At 47.9% G+C, this 24,136-nt stretch overlaps 1 protein-coding gene across 1 annotated transcript in view; it reads left to right on the top strand.

Annotated features, from left to right (window-relative positions):
• The window catches only part of ZFP64 (ZFP64 zinc finger protein), a 32,195-nt gene extending 8,306 nt beyond the window's left edge, over positions 1–23,889 (top strand). Inside the window, exons 3-6 of the mRNA XM_006099090.3 lie at positions 9,370–9,531; positions 11,007–11,069; positions 15,146–15,397; positions 22,277–23,889. Coding sequence (XP_006099152.1) covers positions 9,370–9,531; positions 11,007–11,069; positions 15,146–15,397; positions 22,277–23,559 — 1,760 coding nt within the window. The 3' untranslated portion in view covers positions 23,560–23,889. The remainder of the gene's footprint in view (positions 1–9,369; positions 9,532–11,006; positions 11,070–15,145; positions 15,398–22,276) is intronic.
• The last annotated feature ends 247 nt before the right edge of the window (positions 23,890–24,136 follow it).

Below are 24,136 nucleotides of genomic sequence, written 5' to 3'. Positions count from 1 at the left end.
TGTGGTGGATGCAGCAGACGGAGAGTGGGAGGGCCGTGGGCAGCCAGCTGAGAGAGGAAAGCGGCCGGACAGCGAGGAGCCATCGTCGGGAGGCCTTGGTGTTGCTAGGAGCCGGGCTGGCTCTCCCAGGCCAGGCTGTTCTGTCCAACATAAACAGCGTCACAGAGCACCAACATGGTCAGGGCCACTCTGTGACCGTGGAGGAACCAGAAAAGCAAAATGCCCTTGTCATCGTTTGGCCCCACAAAATAGCAAACATCCCCCCACGCTGATCTGAGCGACGCCTGCTTCTCTACCTGTTACAGCTTTAGACTCCTCTGCTGCTCGGTAATATTTATTAAGATGTCAAATCACAGACTTTCCCCCACTTTTTCTTTTATTTTTAAATATGATTTATTGATTATTGATTTCTCTTTTTTTTTTTTTTTTTTAGAGGGAGGAAGGGAGAGGGAGAGAGAGGTGGAAACATCAATGATAAGAGAGAAACATCAGTCGACTGCCCCCTGCGTACTCCCTACTGGGGATCGAGCCCACAACCCATGTGCCCTGACTGGGAATCGAGCCATGGCCACCTCTTGGTTCATAGGTTGGTGCTTAACCACTGAACCACGCCGGCCAGGCTCCCCCACTTTCTGGCAGCTTCCAATGTAGGCTTCCTTGAACCCTCCCCCAAAATTACCTAGCATGAGCCCCAAATCTGAGTCCTTTCTAGCACCCTGTCACTGAGACTCCACGGCTCCCATGGTCTGAGGGTTCCCTCCTGCAGTGAGTAATAAACTTAGTCACCTGCAGGTGTGTCCCTGGTCTGTGGCCAGAGGACATTGACATAGGGAAGAACAAACTCACCTCGTTGATTTGAAAGCCTTAAAAAAGAATCTGAAGGCTTGTTTGGCCTGTGAGCCATTGATTAGTGGTTTCATTTCTAGACCAGCGGTTCTCAACCTGTGGGTCGTGACTCCTTTGGGTGTCGAACAACCCTTTCACAGGGGTCGCCTAAGACCATCGGAAAACACATATATCATTACATATTGTTTTTGTGATTAATCACTATGCTTTAATTATGTTCAATTTGTAACAATGAAATTGGGGGTCACCACAACATGAGGAACTGCAGTTAAAGGGCCAGAAGGTTGAGAACCATAGACTGTCAGTCTCCCTGCAGGCAGGCCTGGCCCCTCACAGGCGCTCAGGGAGGCAGTTACCAAGTGAGAACAGGAGCGGGCGCTCAGCTGTAAGGATGAAGTTCATTAACGTGCATGAAGCACAAGGCTTGGCACCTGCCCCATCCCGGGGCCCAGTGACAGTAGCTCTGGGCCTGTTGTGCGCCAGACGCTGGAGCCGAGAAATGGAGATGCTTGGAGACTTCCAAGCCCGAGAGCAGGGGAGCAGGACCGAGGTGTGAGACATGCACGCCCAGCCATGTGGGATGAGCACAGCCTTGTCAGAAAGTAAAAGAAGTAGTTAGTCCCCTGGGGAAAGCCAGGGAAAATACTGTGAGGTCAGACGTATGAGTCGTCTTGAAAGAATCACCTGCCTTTGGGAGGAAGATGGTGGAAAGGGGGCATTTCCTAATGGTGGTCTGCGGGTGGGGCAGCTCCAGGCAAGATCTGATAACCGTGCCGAGAGATGACTCGGGGAGTGGTGGTAGGAGCCATGCTTCATCTCTGGCCTTTTTTCTGAAGGAGCTGGGGAGCCATTGCAGGTTGTTGAGCACATGAGTGATGTAGTAAGACAAACTATGTAATGATTTGTCATACAATGTGGCAACAATAATATTAGCTAATTCTTTGTAGTTTTTTTTAATATGTTCTTATTGATTTCAGAGAGAGGAAGGGAGATAGAGAGAGAAAGAGAAACATAAATGATGAGAGAGAATCACTGATCAGCTGCCTCCTGCACATCCCCTACTGGGGATCAAGCCCGCATCCCGGGCATGTGCCCTGACCAGGAATTGAACTGTGACTTCCAGGTCCGGGCATAGCTAATTCTTAAGTAGGTCTTATGAAATCATCTGTCTGAAGTCCTTTGCGCAACGGTAAATTAAATACTGAGAGTCATTATCCCGTTTTACCCATAATAACTAAGGAACAAAGGGGTTAAATAACTTGTTTGGGAGGATAGAGCCAGAAATCGGCAGAACTGGTCTCTAAGCCACACCGTCCCTTAGTAACTCCTCGTGGCAGCATCTCTCAAAAGAACCACCTGGATCCAGGCAGGGTCCTGGGAATCGGAACCAGCCAGTGCTTCCAACTACAAATGGGCCAGACAGCAGGGCACACCCAGGTCCGTTCTACAGTTCAGAGATGACAGGTTCTTTGCATCTTTCTGGTGGTGGGTGTTGTCCTTTGGCCTCGAGCCTCATGCACCTCATGGTGAAAAGAAGGCTGCCATTGCTTTATGCCTCAAGCCTTCGCTCAGCCCTGTCCACAGATCGAGAGAGGGACAGCTGCTCTTTACCAGGGAGGACGTGCTTCCCAGAAACTCCAGACCCCATTGGCTAAGATGGGACACAGGCCCAGGCCCACGGCCGTGGAGGTGGCTGGGCCACCGAGGGACAGGGAGGAGAGCTCAGCGGTGGAATCCAAGCCAAAGGCCCCTCTGCAGAGCCGCCCAACTGCAGTCTCTGTAGACTGGACCAGAGCAGGAATCGGAGCTGATGAGAAGGAAGAATTACCTAGAAACCTTGTTAAAAAATACAGCTATAGCCCGGCCGGCGTGGCTCAGTGGTTGAGCGTCGACCTGTGAACCAGGAGGTCATGGTCACAGTTCAATTCCTGGTCACGGCACATGCCCGGGTTGTGGGCTGGATCTCCAGTGTGGGGTGTGCAGGAGGCAGCCGATCAGTGATTCTCTCTCATCATGGATGTTTCTCTCTCTCCCTCTCCCTTTCTCTCTGAAATCAATAAAAATCTAGTTTAAAAATATAGCTATAAAGATATCCAGACTTTACCCCTGATATCTCCATCAGAGTCTCTGGCACATGATCAAATTTGAGAAGCACCGGACCAGGAAAAGGGGAGAAAGGAAGGAAATCTATTAGCATGGGCGTCTGGCACATAGGAGGTGCTCAGAGATCTGAATGAATAAGTGAGCCCAGCACTCGGCGTGGGAAGGGGTGTGGGAAGTGGGAAGGAAGCTCCGTTCCGCTTGTAGTGGTGGGTTTTTTGTTTCGTTCAGTGAATTCCCAGTCTAGTGCAGGTTCACTTTGTTTTAGGGAGGACGGTTGGTTGTTTGCCTGTGACAGACCCCTGCTCTGGCTGTCGTAGTTTAAGCCCAAGAGGAGACTTTTATTTAGAAGGGAATAGGGAGTCACTGAGGACCAAGGGCAAGGATGTGGCTGGAACTCAAAAGAGAGCGATACTGCCCAGCCGGTGTGGTTCAGTGGTTGAGCTATAACCAGGAGGTCATGGTTCGATTCCCAGTCAGGGCACGTGCTGGGGTTGTGGGCTCAATCCCCAGTAGAGGATGTGCAGGAGACAGGCAATCAGTGATACGCTCTCATCATTAATGTTTCTCTCTCTCCCTCTCCCTTCCTCTCTGAAATCAATAAAAATATATATTTTTTTAAAAAGTGGCTCTAGCCCAGTGATGGCGAACCTTTGACACATGAACTCATTTTTTTTGGTTGATTTTTCTTTGTTAAATGGCATTTAAATATATAAAATAAATATCAAAAATATAAGTCTTTGTTTTACTATGGTTGCAAATATCAAAAAATTTCTATATGTGACACGGCACCAGAGTTAAGTTAGGGTTTTTCAAAATGCTGACACGCCGAGCTCAAAAGGTTCGCCATCACTGCCTAGCCGGTTTGGCTCAGTAGATAAGTTTCGGCTTGTGGACTGAAGGGTCCGGGTTCGATTCTGGTCAGGGCACATGCCCAGGGTTACGGGCTCAATCCCCAGTTGGGGGCGTGCAGGAGGCAGCTGATCAATGATTCTCTCTCATTGATGTTTCTATCTCTCTCTCCCTTTCTCTCTGAAATCAATAAAAATATATTTTTAAAAAAATAAAAATAAAAATGTAAAAAACGATGGACACCAGAAACCAGAAATATATTTGGGATTTCAGATGTTCACAGTTCAAAGTGTGGCCCGAGGACCAGGCCCACTGCTCAGGAGCTTGTTAGAAACCCAGTCTCGGCCCCACCCAGAGCTGCTGACTCTGAATCTGCATTTAAAGAGATCTCAGGATGGTCTGTGTGCTTGTTACACGGGAGAAGCGTGCTTTTTTTTCTGCAGAAGGAAAGTCCACGCCAAAATGCAGTATTAGTCCCAATTCTTAATTCCAGGGCAAGCGGGTCTGAGTGGTCTGTCAGGTGTCTGCTGAGACAGGAAGGTCTGAGCGTGCAGGTCACTGCTCACATCCCCGTTTTAGCGTGCAGGTCACTGCTCACATCCCCGTTTTACTGGCAAAACAACTGAAGAGCAGTGACGTGGTTGAGTGGTGGGGACAGAGGTTGGTCCCAGGCCAGCCTGGCGTTTACACGCACAGCACATACACACTCACACTCATCCCTGGGGACGAGTGGCTACTCCAACACCAAACTGCACACAGATACCCAAAGCAGCCCCTCCGTGATCAAGGCCACCTGAAGGCTTTCCCTGTGGGACCTGCAGGTCCCATGGCAAGAAGCCAAGTGTGGGGGAGGGGTGAAGGGGGGTCCCTGATAAAGCCATCCAGGAGGCTCCAACAAGACTGGGTAACTTGGCTGTTGAATTCCAGACACCTGCAGCAGAAGATGATTAATAATCACACGCATCTGTGTTCTGTATTGAAATGTCACCTCCTCACTGAGGCCTTCTGGGATTACCTTCCTTAAAGTCGCATGCCCCCAGCACTTCCTGTCCCACTTCCCTGCTGTATTTGTCTTCATAGCATTGAGCTGTAGAGTATCTATTTACTTTTTTTTTTTCCTTGCACACTCACAACTAGAGTGCCAACTCCACAAAGGCAGGGGTTTTGCCTCTGGCTCCCTGATGTGTTTCCATGCCTGGCACACAGTAGGTGCTTCGTAAGTTTTTGCTAAATAAATCTTTGAAGAAGTGCAATAGCAGTAACAGTTTCACAGGCTTGATCTCTAATCCTCACAACAGCCGGAGGAGATAGGGATGGGAATCGCCCTATTTTTCAGGTGAGGAAACCGAGACTCAAGAAGATAAGACTTAGGAGCCCACGCCCTGGAACAAACCCTTTCCCATCCAGGAGACACCTGTTTGGGTTGACTGTGAGCAGCCCTGCCTCTGAAATGATCCCTGCATTTGGGTGCCTGGCCCTTTGCTTCCCGCCGTCTCCCCGCCGTCTCCCCCACACAACAGAGGCAGAATGGACAAATGGGGCTGCATCAAAGGCAACAGCAGACTGGAAAGGCAGCCTACGGAATGGGAGAAAGGATTTGCAAGCCACACCTCCGAGACCTGGTTAATATCCACATTCCTCCCGCGAGCCCCCTCTGCTGTGACTTGCCATGAAATCCTGGGGCGCTGAGGCTCACAGGAGAGGGGCCGGCGGGAGGTCAGGAGCCGAAGCCCCGCCCATCTCCCGGAGTCTCACGCTCAGCTCAGGAAGACAGGGGCCCTGCATTCACCTCCTGGGAGGACTGAGAGGGACTCCTTGAGCTGGCCTGTGGGGGACCTGGCCACTCCCCACCCACCACACACACCCGCCAGCCTTCTTTTTGTGCAGAAAGCTGTGGAGCAGAAAGTTGGGAGATCATGAGAACATGACCAGCCATCCTAGTTAGCACTGCAAACCCTATGTCCTGGGTGACCTTCTGCCCCCTGCAAACAGAGATGTTGATCTCCCTGGGTCTTGGTCAAACTCCAAGTGAGAATCCAGTGCCATTGCCCAGTTCTGTTCACCTGTAGACTCGAGCATGGCCACATCCTGGCTTCTGCTTCTCTCGTTAACCTTTGCAACAACCTTATGAGGTGAGTGCAGTGACTATCTCTACTTAGAAGGGAGGAAACGGAGGCTCACACAGCTGGCGTGAGGTCTCCCACAGTAAACAGCTGGACCTGGACGCATCAGCCAAAGCTACAGTGTAAGATCCCCGGCAGGGAGGTGCACCTTAGAATTAACGAGATTGCTGTCGGCCGACAGGCAGTCCCAAACGAGGTGCTCTCTGGACCCATGAACTAACGAGCCTATGGGGCACATTTTGGTCACTTCGGCCGAGTCGTGGATGTTATGCCCAGATTTCAAGATCCCCATTAGACCACACCAGGGAGCCAGCCGAGTCCGATGCAAAAGCAGAGAGTCTTTTATTCGAACTAGGTCGGCTCCCCGACCACACTCACCGATGCAACGGTAAGCCAAGTGGCAGAGAGAGGGCGAGAGAGCTCGGGAGAGAGGTTTTATAGTAAGGGGAGGAGAGAGGACTGTGGGCCCTGCCGATTGGCCAGGGGCAAGTCGGTGTCTTGTTACACAGGATGTAGTCATCTCCCATGGCGCGCACTTCCCTTGGCTGTCATTGGTTAGTTTAAAGAAATCCTGGGTGTGGCTAGCAGAGGCTTGGGCTTCCGGGAAGAAGCCCCGCTGAGCACATGGCTGCCCAAAGATGGAGGATACAGGGCAAGATGGAGGGCGTAGCCCTTGCCCTTTCAGTGAACCTTTTCTGGAACTACGCACATCGAGTTTCATTGCTGGTTAGAACGTCTCCCAGATGCTGCGTGATGATTCAGGTTGAAGATGAAAAGTAACTGTTCCCAGAGATACCTGGAAACAATCGTAGGGGCTCCGTCTGCTAGTGATGACACACAGGTCTGCGTTGGAGGAACAGCCCTTTTGTTCGTGAGACCCAGCAACAAGAAGGGTGGGTTGCCTCCCCTGGACAAAGCTGGCTTAACTCTTCCTGCTGGAATGCACGGAAAAGACCCACCTGCGCCAGGGGTGCTCAGGCGCAGACTCACCTGGGCACATGGTTAGAACGCAGAGCGCTGGGTCCACCCCAGAGTTTCTGATTCCGTAGGCTGGGGTGGGGCCCAAGAATTTGCCTTTGTAGCAAGTTCCTAGGTAGGTCAGTGCTGCTGGCTGGGGTCCAAACGGAGCAAAGGAAGCTGGAGCCAAGAGGCAAAGCCCACAGAGTAGACGGGACACGTCAGGAGAGGCAGGTGTGGTCGATGGACGCATCTGAGAGACTTGGCGTGAAGGTGGAACATCCGCCTGCAGAATGGTTTGGCCAACTTTGAGCAAAAGCTGCTTCACTTCCCTCTGCATGTTTCAGTTGAGGACAATGGAAGCCAATTCCAGCATGACAGCAGGGCTGAATCTGGGAATGGCTGATGGCATTTCCCCACCTGAACGGGATACATTGAATCAGTGGTTCTCAACCTTCCTAATGCCGCGACCCTTTAATACAGTTCCTCATGTTGTGGTGACCCCCGACCATAAAATTATTTTCGTTGCTACTTCATAACTGTAATGTTGCTACTGTTATGAATCGTAATGTAAATATCTGGTATGCAGGATGTATTTTCATTGTTACAAATTGAACATAATTAAAGCATAGTGATTAATCACAAAAACTACATTTAATTATATATGTGTTTTCCGATGGTCTTAGGCAACCCCTGTGAAAGGGTCGTTCGACCCCCCAAAGGGGTCGCGACCCACAGGTTGAGAACTGCTGCATTAAATTGATTGTTTGCTGCCAGACAGCTCATGGCATCTTAATCTACATGTGATTGCCTCCTACTGGCTGAACACCTGAACAGCCGTAGGCTAATTCCCCCCATTCTGATAATGTCTCTGTATACGAAAACCTGACCCTTTGAAGTGTATATCTCTGCCTCGCCTCAGGACAAATTGTGTTAATAAAAAGCATGGGGTCCTGAGACTAGGAAAACTTAGCTCCTTTCGCTAAAGCTCCTCTGACCCCCAATGCCTTTCAAAATTATCTTTCGTCTCTGGACTCCTATTTAATGTACGCACAGCCTTCTCCAGATTTCCTGAACCCTTCTTGATGCTGGAACAAGAACCCCGGCAGAGGACGATGGAAGCCATGGGTTTACTCAGACACCAGATGCTGGTGGATCCAGGTGCTCCTTCCCATGCATCAGGATGATGTTGTCATTCTTGCCACGGTGTCCGGGAGGTGGAGGTCCACACAGCCAAAGAGTTCTAAAAGGACCCATGCCATATGTGCGAAATTTCTAGGGAACATCAGTACTAGATATAAAATGAGGAATATGAAAGCACTGCGTCATCAGGTGTTTAATTGGCAGCTTTTTAAAATCTGTTATACACAAAGTAACGGTACATCTTACAATCTATAATGTCTTACATTCAGAGAATGAAGATGTTTGTTAAGAGAAAATATAGCAACTCAAACCTGTGGCAGAGATGTTGTTGCTTCAGCCACAGCCCAAATAGGTAATGATGTGAAGTCTGTCGATTTAAATTAAGAAGTTTGAGACTACCTGCTTTATCTCGTATAATGATGAATATGTGTGGTCCCCTTTTTTTCATTTTCCCTCAAAACTTCAGTGAGAGTACACGAATTACTTTTTTTAGGAGTACTTGTGTTAAAGAGTGGTTTTGGGAGAACTTGTAGTTTTACCCAGGATTTCTTCAATCAGTTTTTTTCCAGTTGTTTGTTAGGATTTTTGTGGTAAAACCCTGGGCGGAGTTGCTCAGTGGTTAGAGCGTCGGCCCGCACACCAAAGGGTCTCGGGTTTGATTCCAGGTCACATATCTGGGTTGCAGGTTCAGTCCTCGGCCCCAGTTGGGTTGTGTGCAGGAGGCAGCCAGTTGATGTGTCTCTCTCACATCAATGTCCTCCCTCCACCTTCTCCCCACTCCTACTCCCCCTGCCTCCCTTCCACTCTAAAAATCAATGGAAGAAATATCCTCCGGTGAGGATTAACAAACAACCAAAAAAAGAAAGTGCCTAAAGGCTTTGCCTGAATTAACAGAAACCCTACCTGGTGTAAACGATGGGGACGTTTCTGGTTTATGAAGGAAGCCTAGGTTTGGATGGTTTCAGAACTCTGGCCCAACATCTGATGTTCTTGCTGTTCCCTTGTGCTTCCAGAACGGCTGCCACAGATCGGGGCATCATATCCTCACTCCAGCATGTCCAAAGACAGGAAGTGGGGTGACCAGGGCGGCAGGAGTGAGCATTCCTCCACTGTCTCTCTTCCCCCACTCGTTTGTTTGTTCTTAATCCGGGAGGAAATCTTTTCCAGAACCCTCAGCGTGTATCTCCTATGTCCCACTGGCTGGAACGGGGCCACGTGATCACTACCAAGCAGCTAGGCAGGCTGGGAAAGCAACCTAACATGTTCATGCTCTAGAGAGGCAGGTCGGCCAAAGGGAGAGCTGTTGGGTATTCATATTATGAAAATTAATAACCACCCTGTCTTTTAGTTTCAGCTCCAGAATTTGTGTTTGAGCATGGCTATCAGACGTATCTGCCCACGGAAAGCAACGAAAACCAGACGGCCACTGTCATCTCTCTGCCCGCCAAGTCACGTGCCAAAAAGCCCTCGGCCCCACCTGCTCAGAAGAGGCTCAACTGTTGCTACCCAGGTAAAGGCAGCCTGTGTCCTGCTTGTGCGAAGGATGTGACGTGCAGGTTCCAGGGTCCTACATCGTGAACTCAACGTAGATGGGCTCCCAGCTCCCCGGCTCACACGTCAGAGCCCCGTATTTGCATCATCCCTTACGCCCTACCTCCGCTATCCCGGGTCCCCATGTACCTAGGCCAGTGGTTCTCAACCTTCTGGCCCTTTAAATACAGTTCCTCATGTTGTGACCCAACCATAAAATTATTTTCGTTGCTACTTCATAACAGTAATGTTGCTACTGTTATGAATCGTAATGTAAATATCTGATATGCAGGATGGTCTTAGGCGACCCCTGTGAAAGGGTCGTTCGACCGCCAAAGGGGTCGCGACCCACAGGTTGAGAACCGCTGACCTAGGCTCTTGAGACTTTCACAGCCGTGGGACTTGGAAATGGGACATGTGAGTTTCAGGTGACTGTGAATTTTTCATGTCGTGTGGTAGCTTAGGAAGACATCCAGAAAGATTGTTCTTTTCTTAGTTAAAAAAAAAAGAATGCACAAAAAACCCACAAATTTTTATTTGGTAATAATTTCAGAATTACAGAAAAGTTACAAAAATTGTTCAAGCCCAGCTGGCGTGGCTCAGGGTTGAGTGTTGTTATGAACCAGGAGATCACAATTCAATTCCCAGTCAGGGCACATAACATGGGTTGCAGGCTCGATCCCCAATAGAGGGCATGCAGGAAGCAACTGATCAATGCTTCTCTCTCATCATTGATGTTTCTCTCTCCCCCTCCCGCTTCCTCTCTGTAATCAATAAAAATATATTTAAGAAATAATAATAAATTGTTCAAAAAATTTTCTGTATTCTTTTATCTAGATTTTCCAAATGTTAACATATTACATGTAATTTGTCATTTTTCCTATATACATGTATATTTATATATTTTCCCCCTCACACCATTTCAGAGTAAGTTGCGGACATGCTGTCCCTTTGTCCCTCAATATGTATTTCCTAGAAACAAGGAAATTCCTATAACCACAGTCCAATCATCGAAGTCAGGAAATTCACATTTATACACACTATTGTCAAATAACTGACCTTATTTTACCAATTGTCTCTGTGTCAAAAGAAAAACATTTCTGCCCTGGTCCCGGATCCAGTTCAGGGTCACGCGTTGCATTTAGTTTTCAGGTGTCGTTTCCTTTCATAACCTTGACATTTGTGCAAAGTACAGGCCAGTTATTGGGTATAGTGTCCCTCCGTTGGGTTTGTCTGAGGTTTCCTCCCGATTAGACTTAGGCTCTGCAATGTGGGCAGGACGCGCAGGAGTGATGTCGTGACCGTGGTTCATCATGTCGGGGGGCACGGGACACCTGTGTGTCCTGTTTCTGGGGGGTTATTTAACTCTCATCACTTGGTTGAGGAAGTTTCTGCCAAGTTTCTCCGCTCTAAAGTGATGATGTCTTATAATTAATCTCTCCTTGCCTTTTTAAGGTTGCCAGTTCAAGACTGCCTATGGCATGAAGGACATGGAGCGGCATTTAAAAATCCACACAGGTAAGTTACATTTCTTTGGCACCGACGCCCTGAACACGTCCTCTGTGCTAAGAGCTGGGGATCCAGACAAGTCAGACACAGGACATGACATAGAACCTCAGTGCATTACACACACAAATAAATCAAAGCAAGATGCTGTCCCTACACGTGATTTTGGCAGAAAATGTCTAAAGCAATAAATCCAGGACTGAAACAGACCTGAGCGAACTTAACTAGTGGCAATGTGAACTGCTACAGCCATTGGGAAAATTAATTTTCCAGAATGAATTAAAATATAAATGCACCTATTTGTGTCATTTTTGAGGAGATGATCGTATAAATGTGTCTCTGTGTGGATGTTTGTGTGTGAGAGAAAGATGATTGGTGAAGAGAGGAATAAGGGGGAAGAATAGGAACATTTCTTTGTTGTATCTTTACACTGTATCATTGGATGCAGTGAGTGTGTTATTTATGCAATTTCAAAGGGGGATTTCATAAATAAATACTTTTTATAAAAGGAGAGAAAATAATCAGTGTGTGGAAAAAGAAAAAATGTAATTATTTCTAGTGATTTTAAATTTCTTTAACATGTTACTTTTATGTCTCCCCAATTTTCTGCAAGGAAAAGGAATTGCATTTTTACACTGTTTTTTAACAAAGTATGAGATACCCCTAATTCGATGCTACAGACATGTATAAATTTAAAAATAAGTGTATAAGGTAGAGACCCACTGACATCTGGCTTAGGCGTCACTAATTGCCTGAAGACCACATTTTAGCCTCAGCATTTGGAAGATCGGTTGTTTCTGATACTCCTTGGCCCTGGCCAATGACTGCCTTATTGCACTGGCGGCCACCATTGGATCCCATCAACCTCACAGTGACCTGTCACTTGAATTTATTCTAGTTACTAGAATGTTCAGTTATTAAGTTCCAAGTATTGGTAAGCATTCTCAATGTAACAAGCAGTGAATTTCTCCAGGCGGCTTTCATCAGCCAAGTGTCACATATTCATCATTGCATGAGTGCAGTGCTGTAATTATTATTATCTTTAAATATATTTTATTGATTTTTTACAGAGAGGAAGGGAGAGGGATAGAGAGTTAGAAACATCGATGAGAGAGAAACATCTATCAGCTGCCTCCTGCACACCCCCTACTGGGGATGTGCCCACAACCATGCCCTTGACTGGAATCGAACCCAGGACCCTTCAGTCCGCAGGCCAACGCTCTATCCATTGAGCCAAACCAGTTAGGGCAGTGCTGTAATTATTAATGAGGCTTGGGGAAGCATTATAAAAATATAAGTAAGGCCCTGGCTGGTGTGTCTTGGTTGAGCATCGTCCCATGCACTGAAAGGTAGCTGATTTGATTCCCAGTTAGAGCACATGCCTGGGTTGCAGGCTCGATCCCCGGTCAGGGGCATGCAGGAGGCAACTGATCGATTTTTCTCTCTTTCTCTCTCTATCCTCTCTCTCTAGAAAAATCAATTAAAAATCTTTTTAAAAGTATTTGTATATGTAAGTAAGGGCCAGGATCTTCAGTCTGTGTCTGCAGATCTTCAGAAAGCATCTTTCACATGCAGTTAGCCAGGCTTGCGTTTGTAGAGCAGTTTCTACATAACTGCAGTATGTCCACCAACATCTTCAAGTTGGAGAGTTCACAAGAAGGCAAACTTACTTACCTTAGTTACTTTCAGAGGAGAGGACGTGGCCGGGAGCGAGAATAGCAGGGCTCGCCCGACCAGCATGGCTCAGTGGTTGAGCATCGACCTATGAACCAGGAGGTCACAGTTCAATTCCTCGTCAGGGCACATGCCTGGGTTGTGGTCTCAATCCCAGTGTGGGGTGTGCAGGAGGCAGTCGATCAATGATTCTCTCACATCATTGATGTTTCTCTCTCTCCCTCTCCCTCTCCCTTCCTCTCTGACATCAATAAAACTATATTTGACAAAAAAAAAAAAAAGCGTAGCAGGGCTCTGTTCCAGCAGAGCCAGCCAGCATCTGCTCAGTGCTGCAGCCACACGGGACAGGGACTCCAGGGGCCACCTAACAGCTGACAATAATGAGAAAGTACTGTTCCTGGATATTTAAATTTGACTATTAACATTTTAATAATAAAATTGTCATATTTAGTACACTTTTAGGGGTGTTCTTGAATGCCAGATGTTTAGTCTATGATGGTAGTGGACAGTTTGGGCCGACATTGATATGAGCACTTGGTTATTTACGTATTTGCTATAAAGTAAAAGTGAAAATCCCAACTCGCATCCCATCTCCTTCTGACCCAGTGCCCATAAGTCACCAGTCTTAATCGTCCAGTGGGTCTCATTCTTAGATTTTGGCATGCCTATACCAAGCCTACGACATACACACAATTTACTTTTTTCATCTCTTACTAAGGTAATATTGTATATATGATAGCTTCTCAGCCTTTTGGCGAAGATCAAGCGTGATATTGTATCCATTATCACTGCAACTTGTTGTTTTCCGTTTACTACTGGACATCTTCCCACATGAGTATGCACATACATATTTTACTCTTCTCGGTGGCCAAGTAAGGAATCAGTTCAGTAATGCACGGTACATCTACAGATGAAATACTTTAAGCTTAAAAATCATATAGGTATTGCCTGGCCAGCGTGGCTAAGTGGTTGAGCGTCAACCTATTATGAAACAGGAGGTCACGGTTCGATTCCTGGCCGGGGTACATGCACCGGTTGTGGGCTCAGCCCCCAGTAGGGGGCATGCAAGAGACAGCCGATCGATGAGTCTCTCATCATTGATGTTTCTGTCTCTCCCTTCCTCTCTGAAATCAATCAAAACTATGTAGATATTAATGATGTGAAAAGATGTAGTCAGTGGGGAGGCAGTGTTGCATTTGGCTAAGAAAGCAAGACAGTCCTGGATTCTAATCCCAGTTGTTGAGAGAATTCAGTAAAACCACTCAGAGGCACAGTGCCTTTCAGAAAGGAAGTGTTTAAATTGATGTCAGCCTAGAAGTCTTTTTGTACCAAAAAAAGTACAGGTACACACAGATACAAAAGAGATTGGAACAATTTACATCAAAAAACGTACGGTTGACATGTGTGTAGCGAGTCCAGATTAAGCAGGTATAGCAAAGAAACCCGACACCAGCTCAGACAAGGTATGGCTTTGTATCTCTGTCACATGCCTGGCCAGAGGTAAGCAGGTCGTCCAGGCAGGTAGGCGGGGGTTTAAGCTCCTTCTGTGCCATCACAGTATATGACGTTACGATCCCCACCGTCTGCAGGTGCGCTGGCCTAACCTGCCCACACCTGCCAGTTCACCCCATGTCTTGGTTACAGCTGACAGGAAGGAGGGGAAAGAGGAAAAGTATAAAACACACAGTTTCTTTTTCCAAAAGGGGCACATTTTCCTTCTCTGCCATTTCACTGATGAGGACGTGGTCGCAGAATCACACCTCGCTGCACATGAGGCCGAAAGACATGGTCCGCAGCTGGTCAGACACGAGCCCCTAAAACCTAAGGGGTCTGAGGTTTAGGGCATGTCTGTTGTGACAAGGGAAATGGAGAGAATGGATATGAGGGACAGTGGACACTTTATTTTACTGAGCTTAAATTTAAAAATTTAAGTTGCATTCTATTCTTTTCTTTATAGTAGTATGTGTAGTTACTGATTTTTAGATAGGAGGAAGGGAGAGGGATAGAGAGATAGAAACATAGGTGAGAGAGGAACATCATTGATTGGCTGCCTCTTGCATGCCCCCTACTGGGGACTGAGCCTGCATCCCAGGAATCAACCAGTGACCTCCTGGTTCCTGGGTCCATGCTCAACCACTGAGCCACACTGGCCGAGTTGCATTCTATTCTTAATAAATAAGAAGTTCATATTCAACATAGGAAAAATTAGAAAATACCAGTAATAGCACAGTCATCTTCAAAATAGAGACACCCCACCTACCTCCCAAGATGTTAGCTCTTTGCCAACCACCCATCCCGTCCTGGGGTTTTCTAACAGTCTTTGGTGATCACTATTACTCCTTTCACAAGGCAGTGGGAGATAAGCCTTCTTCTTTACGCTTGTTTCCTGATGCCTCTGTTCTGTGTGTTTGAAGGAGACAAACCCCACAAGTGTGAGGTCTGTGGCAAGTGCTTCAGCCGGAAGGACAAGCTGAAGACCCACATGCGGTGCCACACGGGCGTGAAGCCCTACAAGTGCAAGACGTGCGACTACGCCGCGGCCGACAGCAGCAGCCTCAACAAGCACCTGCGGATCCACTCCGACGAGCGGCCCTTCAAGTGCCAGATCTGCCCCTACGCCAGCCGCAACTCCAGCCAGCTCACCGTCCACCTCCGGTCCCACACGGGTAAGTCCCTCGCCGCCCCCGCTCTGTGCTCCTGGCTTGCTATTGCTTCCGTCATAGGCACAACATATGTATTTGATGATCCCATCGCATGCAGTTTTGCTTTTCATCTGCCCAGAAGTGCCTTTCTCAGTAAAATAGGGGGAACCTCCAATTTATAACTCTCTCTCTGTATAGCTGTATGTAACTTTATAATTTGCTCACTAGTATTTAATTGAGGAGATATGCTAAACGAAATAGAGATACAAGTAGTGCATTTTTAATACATTTCTGCATAATGGTTGTTCAGTCATTTCCCTCCGTCTTAAAGTATACTCTGATGAGTTGAGCGTGGGACAGCTTGATGGAAAAGCTCAGCAGAGTAGGTAACTTAACAAATGGTGTGTGTTTTCCTTCTGGCAAGTGTATCCGTCAGCTATTGATACAATGATGCTGTGTAACAACCAGCGTGAAACCCCAGGGGCATATCATACTAAGTATGTATTGTTCATATACTTCAGGTCAGCACGGGCGTGGCTAGACAACTCTGTTGATGTTGGCTGGGCTCAGTCACGTGTTTGGGGAAGGCTGGGTGTCCATTGCCCTTGGCTGGGGATCTGTTAGCTGTGGGCTCCTTGGTTGGGGCAGGTAGGCGGGGGTTTAAGCTCTGCCCCCCCATACATTTCCTCCTCCTTCTGGGACCAGTGGGCTACCACAGGCTTGTCCTTCTCATCACTGTGGCAGTAATACAAGCAAGCATGCCTAAGTGTGTAACCCCATTTCAAACCTGTACTTGTATCCCACTGGCTAAAGAAAATGATATTTTGGGCCTGGTGTAAAGGGTTAGGCCGAGCTTACCTTCACGAGGAGGTACCACAAGTTTACATGGCAAAGGCCAGAGAGATGCAGGGAGGGATAAAGAATTGAGGCCACCCCACCGTCATTCACATCTTTCTGGCATGCAGATGCATTCACACCCTCCCAAGTCCAGGATCTCGCGATCTCCGTCAGGTTTGGATACGTGTCCTCTTGACAACTAGCAGTAAAAAGACAAGTCCGTCCCACACTCCCGGTGTCCAGAGCCAGGACAACGGCAGTACCTTGCTGTTGGGACGGGTAAGGACTGAGGCACTTGGCAGTCACTGGTCCTCACATTTCTGAAGTCCCTCCGACCCGTGTCCCGGGCCCCCACTCTGTGGACAGGGAATGGTTCGTGATGAGCTTTGGCTCAGCTCCCTGGTTTCTAGATTGTTCCGTGGCACCTCCTTTCCTTCCCCTTCCTTGGCTACTTCTGAAAAGGAGTGAAAACGTGCCTTTGGGAGCCTTTCTCAGCCTGCGTCTCAGCTGCCGAAAGCTGGGCACCTCTTTCGAGTTTTAGTCCAGGTTGGGACAGCTTCGCTGGCAGAGCTGTCGTGACACTTCGGAGCCTCCGCTGTGTCGGTGCCAGCAGCCACACCACCGTCCCTCCTGAGACTTGCCGTTCCTCTGAGCCCAACGGCAGGCACTTTGGGCGCACAGCCTTCTGTGGGTCGAATCCTTGAGACCTGTAGGACTCCTTGTCCAGCTGAGAGAATCTACGTGGCACCAGCTTCACTCTTTTAGAGATTTTAGCAGAACCTACATTCACACCCTTCATTTCTCATTCAGTCTTTTCTCCCCCACTCCTCACTGTCCCCGCCCCACCCCACCCCCCGCCACCCCACTCCTCACCATCTCGAGATCAACTCCCTGGACAGGATCTTTGTCCACAGTTTGTTTTCTTTGAAAACCTTCTGCTGGCTGGAGATGAGAATCTAGATGAGAATCTTTTTGTGGTTTTTTTAAAATATATTTTTATTAATTTGAGAGAGAAAGGGAGAGAGAGAGAGAGAGAGAGAGAAACATCAATGATGAGAGAGAATCATTGATCAGTTGCCTCCTGCACACTCTTCACTGGGGATCCTGGGCATGTTTCCTCACTGGGAATCGAACTGTGACCTTCTGGTTCACAGGTCGGTGCTCAACCACTGAGCCACACTGGCCAGGCAAGATGAGCATCGTTATTCAACCCAGCGGATCTTTGATTTTCTATTTTCTCTCTCTAAGTTCCATTTAGAAAATGGCCAGGTTTTTTGTGTGTGTGTTTGTCTCTTTCTTGTGATAGCTTATCAGGTGCAGCTTGTGAGACACTTTGGGTGTTTTGCCTAGAATTAACCTCTTCGATCAAGTCCACCATTCAATAGGTGTGTATTCTATCTTTTTTGTTGTTGTTGTTCTAAATATGTTTTATTGATTTTTTACAGAGAGGAAGGGAAAGAGATAGAGAGTTAGAAACATCAATGAGAGAGAAACATCGACCAGCTGCCTCCTGCACACCTCCCACTGGGGATGTGCCCACAACCAAGGTACATGCCCTTGACCGGAATCGAACCTGGGACCTTTCAGTCCGCAGGCTGACGCTCTATCCACTGAGCCAAACTGGCTAGGGCTATTCTATCTTTTAAGTTACCGCAGGTGACAGTTTTACCAAATATTTGCCATTCCATAGTGTACAGGCAGCGTCTGCCTGCCAACCAATCCGAAAGCCAGTGGTACATAACTTAGTTTTCTGTTGTGGCAACGCTCCATTTCTCGGTACTGGTATCTGTATCCGTTATCTGTTATCACAACCATGCAGTGTAACAACCCCGACACCTCAGTGGATACAACAACATACCTTTTCTGTTCCCACGTTGGGGATCAGCTGGTGTCATCTGGGCAGCTCTGCTGATCTTGGCCGGCTCACTTCCCCGTCCGCCGGAGACTCAGCTGGCCGTGGCCTGGCTGTGCACTGGCCTTTACCGTGGTTCCCCAGCTCTGCTCCACGCACCTGTCCTCCTCCTCCTGGGACCATAGGGTCAGCCCAGGCTTGACCTTCTCACGGCGACGGATAACAGACGTGCAAGCGAGCAAATCCCAATGCACAAGCCCATTTCAAGCCATTACGGTGTCAGGTCTGCGCAGCGTACCATCAGCTGAATCTGATGCCATGATGGGTCCTGTTGTCTGAGGTCATGGCAGGTCGTCCTGCCCCGGTCAGGAGAGCATGCCTGATGACATATGTGACAGAGGCCATGGCTACAGGGAGAAATGGTTGGTGGGAGTTTGGGGGACATTTTTGTGGCCTTTAGCACATTAAGACATTGACATAACTAATGCCCAACCGATCTTCAGAAATCTCCTCAACCTAAGTTAGAGGAGCTGAAGGATTCATTTTTGGAAATGGTTCAGAATCATTTTGATTTACATGGATAAACTTAGCATTTATTGTAGCATCTTTAACTTGGTCCAGAAAAGTGTATTATCTAAAAATTTGAATGTGTTCCATTTATGTCTCCATGGAGTTTTCACTTCCCCTTTTTAAGTCTGCGGCACTTATAACATTTTACAAATTGTAAAAGTAATAGGATTTTGTTTTACTCTTCCTTCGCTTTGATCAACTACGTTGTCAGTCATCTTAGGAGCAACTTAACCTCAAGAAAGATCTGTCCACTTAAATGTGTCTGTCATTTATTCCTTCAACAACACCCATTAAGTCCGCACTGAGGATGAGGTAGTGGGCATTCCTCATTTAAGAAATAAATCTATGGTTAAAGGGGAATAAAGAAGATGGCAAAGGGATTTAAACCTTTGACTTTCATGTCAAAAGTGTTGTTAAGCTCTGTGAGATTTGGTTATCTGTCTTTTCTGGGTTTCATCGCTGCTGATGCTTTTTAAAAAAAAGGCAAAAAGATTGTCACTAATTTCAGCAGGGATGTAACAGAAAACCTGGTAAAACATTCCGGAGCAGAGCCCTAACTGGTTTGGCTCAGTGGTTAGAGCATCCGCCTGTGGATTCAAGGGTCCCAGGTTTGATTCTGGTCAAGGGCATGTACCTTGGTTGCGGGCACATCCCCAGTAGGGGGTGTGCAGGAGGCAGCTGATCGATGTTTCTCTCTCATCGATGTTTCTAACTCTCTATCCCTCTCCCTTCCTCTCTGTAAAAAAATCAATAAAATATATTTTTTAAAAAACATTCCGGAGCAGAAAGTCTTCCTCTGAGACCACAGACACCTCCACGCACGGAGCCACGCGTAGAATTTAGGAAGTCCATGAAGTTGGGTGGGAAGACTTTGCATCTTCATTTTCACTCACCTGGACTGAAATTCAATGCGTCCTTCAGTTACAGCAACTGGCAACCCGTCTGATCACAGTGCACGGGACTCGTTGCCAGTAGAAACCACAGGTCTTCCCATACCAGTGGTTGCAGGAAGATCAGAATTTCCTCAGTGCTCTCTCTGTTTAGAAAGGGTTGTAGTCACTAGACCTGCCGTTGGATCTTACTATTTAATACATTGGTAAGCACATACATTGCCATACCACAGATTTTTTTTCTTTTAATTTTTTAAAAATATATTTTATTAATTTTTTACAGAGAGGAAGGGAGAGAGACAGAGAGTTAGAAACATCGATGAGAGAGAAACATCGATCAGCTGCCTCCTGCACACCTCCCACTGGGGATGTGCCCGCAACCCAGGTACATGCCCTTGGCCGGAATCGAACCTGGGACCTTTCAGTCCGCAGGCCGACGCTCTATCCACTGAGCCAAACCGGTTTCGGCTCTTTTAATTTTTAATAATTACTTCAATGTAATCAGTTTCTTTTGTATCCCTATTCATTTTCAGTTTAGTTTGAATATTTAAGCATTATTCTGAGAAAGGGCCCATGGGTTTCACTGAACCGGGAAAAAGGGGTTGATGGTATGAAACTTTTTCTGTAAAGGGCCAGATAGTAAGTATTTTAGGCTTTGTGGGCCACACAGTCTCTATCACAGTCTCTCACCTGTGCCTTGAAAGTGACCATAAACAACACACAAACTCATGGGTGTGGCTGCATACCAATAAAACTTTATTTATAGCCCTACCTGGTGTGGCTCAATGGGTAGAACCTCGGCCTGCAGACTGAAGGGTCCCAGGTTCAATTCCGGCAAAGGGCACATGCCTGGGTTGCGGGCTCGATCCCCAGTAGGGGGCGTGCAGGAGGCAGCCAATCAATGATTCTCATCATTGATGTTTCTCTCTCTCTCTCTCTCTTTCTCTCTCTCTCTCTCTCTCTCTCTCTCTCTCTCTCTCTCTCTTCCTCTCTAAAATCAATAAAATATATTTTTTAAAAACCCACTTAGTTTACGAACACAGGCTGTGAGCCAGATTTGGCCATAGCTTACCATTCTAGAATTTAGTGTGCATGATCTTGGTGATATTTAGTTACACATAAAGCATTTTTTAGGTTTGGGCTTCCCAATTTTCTTGAAGCTTGCTATTTCTCCTCCCTGTCATCTTTTTATTTATTTATTTATTTTTTATTTCAAAGAGGAAGGGAGAGAGATAGAAACATGGATGAGAATCATTGATCGGCTGCCTCCTGCACGCCTCCTACTGGGGATCAAGCCCGCAACCCAGGCATGTGCCCTTGACTGGAATCAAACCCGGAACCCTCCAGTCTGCAGGCCGATGCTCTATCCACTGAGCCAAAACAGCCAAGGCTATTTTTTATTTTTATTTTTTATTGATTTCAGAGAGGGAGAGGGAGAGAGATAGAAACATCAATGATGAGAGAGAAGCATTGATTAGCTGCCCCCTGCATACCCTCCACTGGGGATTGAGCCCGCAATCCCAGGCATGTGCCCTTGACCAGAATCGAACCCGGGACCCTTCAGTCCGCAGGCTGACGCTCTATCCACTGAGCCAAACTGGCTAGGGCACTCCCTGTTGTCTTTAATTGCCTGCATTAAGCAGCTCATGGTGATGTGTTAGGCCTTACACCAAAAAGCAGGAACACAGGCTTAGTCTATTGAGCCTGTGGCCCAAGACAGCGAACACTGGCCATAGGCACCGATGGTTAATTACCTGGCATCTAAGCATACCAGCCTGGGAGTCCAGGCCCTGCCACATGCTCCCGGGCGACTGTGAACAAGTTCTGTGTAGTCTCTCTAGGCCTCAGTCTCCTCATGTGCACAATGGTGTGAATGATAACATTGCTAATGTACCTACCTCCTGGGACTGTGGGAGCATCCAATGAGACCATTCTTATGGAGTGTTCAGCAGAGTGCCTGCCGTCCCGGAAGCAACCCTGAAGAATGTTAGCTGCTGTTGTTTTGCCTAATTATACAATAATTGAAATGGGCGGGGCCACCCATGTGCCTCAGATACACTGGACTTGGCACTCACAGACCAAATCCATTTGGAGTATCACGCCGTTCAGATGTTTGCAGTTTCACTTTCCCTGCTCATCTTTCAGCGAACGTGAACTTAAAATTAAAAAGTAGAAAGTCAAGCGGCTGGATTTTATAACTCCACCAGCAAAGAACGCAGTTGGCAATGTGTGGGATAAAGTTTGCGCGATAAACACGTCTTTATTAATGAGAATCTGCCTGAAGTATAAGCTGGCCATTTGAATCACGGTAAAAAGAGTATTCTAATGAGTGAGCACGGAGCTGACTGGTTCGAAATGTGTCCTGCAATCTGTTACAACATGTAACTCAGTCACAATCAATGGATCACGCAGAATGGTACAACCCCGAACCAGAGTGGTCACAGTAACTGTAGGAGCGATAGCTCGGTTGTTTTAAAGACTATGCTAAGGATATGCACACATCTTATTTTACTTGGGACAAATTTCAGAGCTCTTTCCAATCTCCGTTTTTCTCCTGGGTTTTGAGACGGTGGTGGTGCACCAAGCATGTGGTGGTGGCTTAGGTTTGGGGAAAGAAGAGAAGCCCTCCACCCCCACCCCCTTTTTTTTCCCCCAGGGGCTGCTGGGAGCTGCGGTTAGAAGGTGTGTGCTTCGGGGGGATCCGCTGTGGTTGTTGCCTGCCTGTTCTCATCGAAACTCACCTTGTGTTGACAGGGGACGCCCCCTTCCAGTGCTGGCTCTGTAGCGCCAAGTTCAAAATCAGCTCGGACTTGAAAAGGCACATGCGCGTGCACTCGGGGGAGAAGCCTTTCAAGTGCGAGTTCTGCAATGTCCGCTGCACCATGAAGGGAAACCTCAAGTCCCACATCCGCATCAAGCACAGCGGGAATAACTTCAAGTGTCCGCACTGCGACTTCCTGGGGGACAGCAAAGCCACTCTGCGGAAGCACAGCCGGCTGCACCAGGCCGAGCACCCCGAGAAGTGCGCCGAGTGCAGCTACTCCTGCTCCAGCAAGGCGGCGCTGCGCATCCACGAGCGCATCCACTGCACCGACCGCCCCTTCAAGTGCAATTACTGCAGCTTCGACACCAAGCAGCCCAGCAACCTGAGCAAGCACATGAAGAAGTTCCACGCGGACAAGGTCAAGAGCGAGGCCTCGGAGAGGAAGGACACGGGCCGTCAGAGCAGCCGGCAGGTGGCCAAGCTGGACGCCAAGAAGACTTTCCACTGTGACATCTGCGAAGCCTCCTTCATGCGGGAGGACTCGCTGCGCAGCCACAAGAGGCAGCACAGTGAGTACAATGAGAACAAGAACTCGGATGTGACCGTCCTGCAGTTTCAGATCGACCCCAGCAAGCAGCCCGCCGCCGCGCCCCTCGCGGTGGGGCACCTCCAGGTCCCCCTCCAGCCCAGCCCAGTGCCCCAGTTCAGTGAGGGGAGAGTCAAAATCATTGTGGGCCATCAGGTGCCCCAGACAAACACCATCGTCCAGGCTGCGGCGGCCGCTGTGAACCTCGTGCCGTCGGCCTTGGTGGCCCAGAACCCAGAGGAACTGCCCGCTAACAGCCGGCTGCAGATCCTGCGCCAGGTCAATCTCATCGCCCCTCCCCAGCCCTCGGGGTGCCCCAGCGAGGTGGGTGCCATGACCCAGCCCGCTGTCCTGCTGACCACGCATGACCAGACGGACGGAGCCACTCTGCACCAGACTCTCATCCCCACGGCCCCGGGCGGCCCCCAGGAAGGCGCTGGCAACCAGACTTTTATCACCAGCTCCGGCATCACCTGCACCGACTTTGAAGGCCTTAACGCTCTGATTCAGGAGGGCACGGCCGAGGTGACTGTGGTGAGCGATGGGGGCCAGAACATCGCTGTGGCCACCACGGCCCCACCGATATTCTCCTCCTCTCAGCCAGACTTACCTAAGCAGACTTACTCTATCATTCAAGGAGGGGCCCACCCAGCTTTGCTCTGCCCAGCGGATTCCATACCAGATTAAAAAAAGAAGGAAGGGGGAGCTTAAAAAAAGGGGGGGGGGGGATGTGACAAGTCATACATAGAATTCTGCAAGAGGTATGCCCTTTATGTTTTTAAACATTATTGTGAACACACACACACCCCTAATAAATTGTAATTTTATACTGCCCACTATAATTTTTAATGCTGTAATAACTTTGAGACCTCTTGAATCGCAGTGTTGTCACTGTTGTAGAATCTTCAATGTTACCGGGATAATTATGATTAGAGCTTGGAATTAAATGCATTGAGTAGTGAGCACATTTGTCTCCAACTTGATTTCCCAACTCTAATAAAAGTTTTCTCCATCTCATTAAACTTGTGGAGTAGATGGTACTTCCCAGCCTCTCACGTGCCATTCTGAAATACCCCCAGAATACATGGCTACAAATCTATGGTAGGAAGGACCATTTTCTACATAATGTTACATGGGTTTTTGACACCCCCCTCCAAAAAAAAGTTTAGTTCTAAAACAAAAAGGGAATGATTTTCTAATAAATTGATACATGATTAAAATATACTGAATGTTAATGATTTTGTAGTCACAGTATGATTTGGGG

Source organism: Myotis lucifugus, unplaced genomic scaffold, assembly GCF_000147115.1.
Source record: "Myotis lucifugus unplaced genomic scaffold, Myoluc2.0 scaffold_258, whole genome shotgun sequence".
Taxonomy (NCBI): Eukaryota; Metazoa; Chordata; class Mammalia; order Chiroptera; family Vespertilionidae; genus Myotis; species Myotis lucifugus.
Note: the sequence above shows the minus strand (reverse complement) of the source record. Positions and strands in the feature narration are given on the sequence as shown.